A 7229-nucleotide genomic window follows, 5' to 3' on the forward strand; every position below is an offset into this window, starting at 1 on the left:
CATGAGATTTCATGACTTCCAGAGTCAATGTTGAAGATGCCTTTGACAGCTTCCACCTTAGTATATACCACTGTGCACCTATCTCTGGGTCATTCCTACTGGTGGAACAAGACATATCCAGGATGGTGTTGTCTGGGATGTTGTAAGATTTCATTCTGTTGGTATGACTATGTCAGCTTGTTGTCAGACAGTTTTCTCAATTTTGGCATTAGCCTCCATATGTTAGTAAGGAAAACTTCATACGGTTGACACGGCTGCATTTGCCATTGTCACTTCCAGTGCCTTAGTTGATGCCAGGTGGTCCACCTAATTTATTCCTTATTTTCCTTTCTAGATGTTCATACAACCACCATTTCATACGGCAACTGCCCAGACTTCAGGTTGGTGTTACTAAAGCCAAGACATTAGATTTTTATGACAAACATCATCATTCGACCTTTATTTCAAATACAACCATCTGTGACAGGTGGATTCAAACCCAGATCCCCTGTACATTACCTGGGTCGTTGGATTTCTTGCTCAGTCACAATACCACAAAGCAATCGCCAACACATCAATCGATACATTGGCTTTCAGCTTAAGTATTTGCATGCTGAGATCCCCATGGGTAATCTCCTTTCGTGTTGTACTGTTCTCAGACTACTTACATTGAAAGCAGACAATCGCAACAGCTGACATCCGTGATCGTTTGGTTCCAGAGTTCACTTCCACACGCAGAGTATTAAATTCTCCTGTGTTTTCGATCTTTTCAATGACCTTATTGAGGTCATAATTATTCTGTGTAAAGGAAATGAAAAGAAGATGCAGAAACTACATTTTTTCTGCCCATCTTCAGCATCAGGCAAAAAAATGGTGCGAAATTAAACAATAATTACTGTCATAAAAATAGAAAATGCTGGAAATACTCAGCAGAGTCTGTTGAGAGTGTCAAGAGTTAATGGGAAAGTTAATAACTTTACTCCGACTGCCATTCCTTTCCACATACAAGCAGTGAATGCTGTCTGATTGAGCAGGAAGGTATGGGGTGAGAATTCTACTACTTTCCCGCCTCCCTTTTATTTACTCTAGGGCAAGAAGGCTCGAGGGTAACATTCCTTTTAGAGCTCAAATGGAAGCCCTTTGGTGGGAATTTAAAGATATTTGAAAAACGGTAGGTGCCACACCATGCCAGGAAAACCTCCCTGCTGGGTAGGCCTAGAATCTAATAATGGGGGTCCCTCCACATTGGGCCCTCTTCCTGCTCTTCATTAGGTCCTTCAATGACCCTGCTCAACTCATCTTTTCCACAGCTTTCAGTGTCAGCCCACACCGCGTAGGCCACAAACAATACTGACTGCATCCCGCTGATACTGGACAAGGGTCAACCTTTGGTAAAAACAATGACTGCAGATGCTGGAAACCAGATTCTGGATCAGTGGTGCTGGAAGAGCACATCCACAGCTTTCAGTGTCAGCCCACACCGCGTAGGCCACAAAGCAATACTGACTGTTGTCCACTGCTCCCTGCATCCCGCTGATACTGGACAAGGGTCAACCTTTGATTGTCCATAGCGTTTGGAGACAGGATATCTGCTCTGTCCAGCATAATTTCTGCGAGAGGTGGATATGGGGGAGAAATGATCATCAGAGGCAGGGAGCATCCTCAAAAAGGCTGGTTTGTGATTGTGATTATATCCCTTCTGGATGCGTGGAAATGGCCAGTACAGGTTGAGCCAGCATTCCAATTGGTAGATGGGCTCTGAAAATTTTTTACAAAGCTTTTCAATAATTTGCAAGTATTCAAGCTTGGGTTAATATATAATACTTCAGCATTTGAGAGAGCAGTGCTTCTCAACCTGTGATCCATGAGGGTCTTTCAGGTAATATGTGGCATAGTCACAGGCAAGGAGAAAGTGAGGACTGCAGATGCTGGAGACCAGAGTTGGAAAATGTGATGCTGGAAAAACACAGCAGGCCAGGCAGCATCCGAGGAGGAGAATCGACGTTTCGGGCAGAAGCCCTTCTTCAGGAATGAGGCTGGTGCGCCAAGCGGGCTGAGATAACCTTGTAGAGGGAGGAGGAGAGCTTCTTCAAGGTAGGCATATTTGCAAGAGGATTCGCAGTAGGTTAAGATCAACTAGGAGAAAGTGAGGAATGCAGATGCTCTTCTCCTCCCTCTACAAGGTTATCTCAGCCCGCCTGGCACACCAGCCTCATTCCTGAAGAAGGGCTTATGCCCGAAATGTCGATTCTCCTGCTCCTCAGATGCTGCCTGGCCTGCTGTGTTTTTCCAGCATCATATTTTTCAACTCTAGTCACAGGCAAGGCCTTATGATAGACCACGCCAGAACCTTTATTCCATCAAATAACCAAACCAGCTGTGTGTGGCATAAGCCATCCTGCACATGAGAAATAACTTGTTTTTCAAGCAAAGTTAATGTTACTGTTAGAGCAAATAACATTGCTGCATTGAATTTCCAACTTCGAAGGACTGCGAACAAGGAAGAAGAACTGACTGAACATAGAGCCAGCTCACTTCAAAAGACTGAAGTTTACCATCTTAGAAGCAGATATTGCAGTATTGAAGCCTCATCAATTGATTTGCCATGCTTCCTATTAATTCTGCTGAGGATTTTGCCAATGGAAAGCAAAATGTGTCAGACACAGGACTGGTTGGCACTTTGCTGGGTGCCTTTTATTCTACAAAAGTTCCAGAATCATTACCACTGGGGCTATTTCGTAGATATTACACACAAATGCACAAAGATAGGGAAGCTTACTGTCTCAATTCTCTTAGCAAATATTTTACATCTGGACATTCATTAAAATTACATTTTAGACCCCAAGACTGAAGACTGGTCAAAAATTCATCCAATAAAGGTTTATTTCTTTACATTATTTGACCTAAATCCTGCTGCAGAACAGTAACTTGATTTAAGTTCTTTACAAATAACTACATGCAAGTTATTAGTTGCTCCATGAAGTCAATTATCTACATGCTTTACTCACCTTATCTATTTCATTCCATAAATCTAATAAACAGGACAGAAATGTTGTAGAACGCTGCAAAAGAAAACTTAAAATGTAATTGAGTTTCTCAAATTTACTTGCAGTGGATTTTAAAAGTTTCAGCAATGTTTCAGTGCAGATAAATGTCACAATTTCCTGTAAATAAATTGCAGGTCATTGTAGTAAAGCAGTGACCTACTCATTGAAACAACAGGTGGAAAGCCAGAGTCTGACTAGAAATTTGAAAATAATCTTGGCTGATACTTTAATGGATTACTGAGTGACTGCTGCATTGTTATGAGAGTTATCTTTTAGATCATATTTAAACTGATGACTTTAATGTGTCCCTGTGAAGACATACAAGATCTCTGACAGTATAATTTGAAGAGCTGTACAAAAAGGCCTAGCAAGCCACTCAGTTCAAGAGCAATTGGGGATTAGCAATAAAAGCTAGTCTCGCTTGCAATGCATATATCCTATGAAAGAACAAATAAAAGGAAGGCGTTCATGGTGTCTTAGCTGACAATTACAATACTTTCAATACTAAATTAAAATTATCTGGTCATTTGTTGTATTGCTATATGTTGGATCTGGCTGTCCATTAAGCAACTGACATAGTGCCTACACAATAAGTGATTACACTTAAACAATTTAAATTTTCCCCCTCCTTCCATAAGTACACATTGCTGGGAAAGGGTGTGACAAGCGGTAAAACTCTCCAGAATATTCCTTATAGCATTGTCATTATGTTCTTCTCAAAGAGATATCAACCAACAATAGAAGGGCATCACAGGCAAGGTTCTTTTTCCAATGAACAGAAACTCATCAACATAAATCACCAGACGTCAGTTGATGAAATTAGGGACAATATACCTCCTCTCTGCAGAAGAAATTTCATGTCTGATTGTGGCAGCATAGATTTTTAAAAAAATGTTATCCTTTGGATGTTGGCAAATTGGATGCAGAATCTGCTGACTGACAGAAGGCAGAAGATGATGGTCGAAGGATGTTTTTGTGACTGGAAGCCCGTGTCCAATGGGGTTCCTCAGTGATCAGTGTCAGGGCCCTTGCTGTTGTGGTACATGCAGACTTAAATGAGGGAGGGTTGATCAGTAAGTTCACAGATGATACGAAAATTAGTAGGATGATACAAATTGAGGAGGATAGTCACAGATTACAACAGGATATAATCAGGCTGGTCAGACGGGATGATCAGTGGCAAATGGAATTCAATCCTGATAAATGTGAGGTGATGCACTCGGACAGGACAAACAAGGAAAGGGAATATAGGACAGATGGTAGGACCCTAAGGAGCACCATGAATCAGAGGGACCTTTGTGTGCATGTCTACCAGTCTCTTAAGGTAGTGGGCAGGTAGATAAAGCAGTTCAGAATCCATGTGAGACACTTGTCTTTATTAGCAGAGGCATAGAGCTTACAAGCATAGAGTTTAAGAACAAGGAGGTGATGCTGGAAGAGTATAAAATGTTGTTTAGGCCACAGCTAGAGTATTGTATGCAGTTCTGCAATGAGCATTATAGGAGGGATGTGATTGCACCGGAGAGGGTGCAGAGAGATGTACCAGAATGCCGTCTGGGCTGGAGAGTTTTTGGAGACTGCAGATGATGGAGAATCAGATTCGAAAAGTGTAGCCTTGGAAAAGCACAGCAGGTCAGGCAGCATCTGAAGAGCAGGAGAGTCAATGTTTCAGGCATAAACCTTCATCAGGAATGGGGAGGGGGAAGGGGCCAAGAGATAAATAGTGGGTGTGTGGTGGGGCTGGCAGGAAGGTAGCTAGGAAGGCGATAGGTGGATGCAGGTGGGGAATAATAGTAGCAGGTCGGTGGGAAGCATGTAGCAGATAGGTGGGAAGGAAGGTCGGACAGGTAGGACAGATCAAGAAGGCGGTGCAGAGTTGAAAGGTTGGATCTGGGATGAGTTGGAGGGAGGGGAGATTTGGAAACTGGTGAAGCCAATATTGATGCCATGTGGTTGGAGAGTTTTAGTTATGAAGAGAGATTATATAGACTGGGGTATTTTTCTCGGAGCAGAGGAGACCGAGACAGAACATGATTGAGATGTATACAATTGTGGGGTATAAGACAGGGGGGATGGGAAGAAGCATTTTCCCTTGCTGAAGGGATCAGTGATTCAGAGAGAGGGGCGTATAGATTTCAGAGAAGGTGGAGGAGGTTTAGAGAGGAAGGGAGGAAAGATGTTTTCACCCAGAAAATGGTATGAATCTGGAACTCACTACTTGAAAGGGTGGGAGGGGCAGAAACCCTTATAACATTTCAGAAATATTTCAATAGAGTCATATAGCATGGAAATAGACCTTTTGGCCCAATTCATCCACGCGACCAAGTTTCCCAAACTAAATTTGTCCCATTTCCTGCCTTTGGCCTATATCCTTCTAAACCTTTCCTATTCGTGTAATTATCTAAACATCTACTGAATCTTCTAACTATCTTCATCTACCATTTCCTCTGGAATTTCATTCCACATCCAAGTCACCACATGTGAAAAAGTTGCCCCTCAGGTCCCTTTTAAATCTTTCATCTCTCGCCTAAAATTAAGTCCTCTTGTTTTGAACTCCCCACACCTATGGAAAAGATTTTGCTATTCACTTTATCTATGCCCTTTATGATTTTATAAACCTCTATAAGTAACTCCTCAACCTCCTATGCTCCACTAAAAGAAGTCCCATCTTATCCAGCCTCGCTTTATAACTCAAACCCTCCAGTCCCAGTTACATCCTCGTAAATCTTATCTACACCCTCCCCAATTTAATAATATCTTTCCTATAGCAAGGCGACCAGAACACATGTGATACCAAAGCAGACAAAGCTATGGCTGGAAAATGGTATTAGAATAACGAGGTTCTTGTTTTTGACCTGTGCAGATTCAGTAGGCTGAAGGGGCTGTTGTAGACCCCTATGACTATGTTGACATTCCAGCCAAGGCCAGCAATAGTACTTCAGTGCACAATCGAGTGTAAATGCTGGGGAACTGGAGTCAAAGACAAAGACAAAATCAGGCAACAAGGGCATACCTAAACCTGTAGGTTCTCTTTTACAGCCACCATGCCAGTGGATCCAAAGAAAGGGAATTCATGGAATGCTTACAGGATGGCTTTTTGGAACAGCTTGTCATGGAGCCCACAAGGGAGCAGGCTATTCTGGACCTAGTGCTATGTAATGAACCAGACTTTATAAAAAATCTTAAAGTAAGGAAACATTTAGGAAGCAGCGATCATAATATGGTAGAGGTCAGTCTGCAGTTTGAAAGAGAGAAGGCAAAATCGGATGTAATGGTGTTACAGTTAAATAAAGGTATGAGAGAGGAACTGATGGGCGGCACGGTGGCACAGTGGTTAGCACTGCTGCCTCACAGCGCCTGAGACCCGGGTTCAATTCCCGCCTCAGGCGACTGACTGTGTGGAGTTTGCACGTTCTCCCCGTGTCTGCGTGGGTTTCCTCCGGGTGCTCCAGTTTCCTCCCACAGTCCAAAGATGTGCAGGGTCAGGTGAATTGGCCATGCTAAATTGCCCGTAGTGTTAGGTAAGGGGTAAATGTAGGGGTATGGGTGGGTTTCGCTTCGGCGGGTCGGTGTGGACTTGTTGGGCCGAAGGGCCTGTTTCCACACTGTAATCTAATCTAATCTAATGAACAGACTGGATGCAGAGCCTATTGGGGAAGACAGTAGAACAAAAACGGCAGGAGTTTGTGGGTATAATTGAGGACACTGTACAGAGGTTCATCCCCAAGAAAAGAAAGATTATCCGGGGAGGGAAGTCAGGAAATGTATTAAAGAAAAAGAGAGATCCTATAAAGTGGCCAAGAGCACTGGGAAATCAGAAGATTGGGAAGGCTACAAAAACAAACAGCGGATAACAAAGAGAGAAATAAGGAAGGAGAGGATCAAATATGAAGGTAGGCTAGCCAGTAATATTAGAAATGATAGTAAAAGTTTCTTTCAATACATAAGAAACAAACGACAAAAGTAGACATTGGGCCACTTCAAACTGATGCTGGAAGCCTAGTGATGGGAGATAAGGAAATAGGTGGAGAACTTAATAAGTACTTTGCGTCAGTCTTCACAGTGGAAGACATGCGTAATATCCCAACAATTAAAGGGAGTCAGGGGCTGAGTTGAGTAGTTGCCATTACAAAAGAGAGAGTGCTAGAAAAGCTAAAAGGTCTTAAAATTGACAAATCTCCTGGCCCCGATGGGCTACATCCT

The 7229-nt window shown here is 42.7% G+C and overlaps 1 protein-coding gene across 1 annotated transcript in view; it reads right to left on the bottom strand.

Moving 5' to 3' along the window:
• Positions 1-7229, bottom strand: part of ttc3 (tetratricopeptide repeat domain 3) — a 92871-nt gene that overhangs the window by 66962 nt on the left and 18680 nt on the right. The window contains exons 7-8 of the mRNA XM_043701353.1: positions 2988-3041; positions 648-777 (exon numbers count right to left, since the gene is read on the bottom strand). Coding sequence (XP_043557288.1) covers positions 648-777; positions 2988-3041 — 184 coding nt within the window. The remainder of the gene's footprint in view (positions 1-647; positions 778-2987; positions 3042-7229) is intronic.

The sequence above is a fragment of the Chiloscyllium plagiosum genome, chromosome 12 (assembly GCF_004010195.1).
Source record: "Chiloscyllium plagiosum isolate BGI_BamShark_2017 chromosome 12, ASM401019v2, whole genome shotgun sequence".
In the NCBI taxonomy this organism is placed as follows: Eukaryota; Metazoa; Chordata; class Chondrichthyes; order Orectolobiformes; family Hemiscylliidae; genus Chiloscyllium; species Chiloscyllium plagiosum.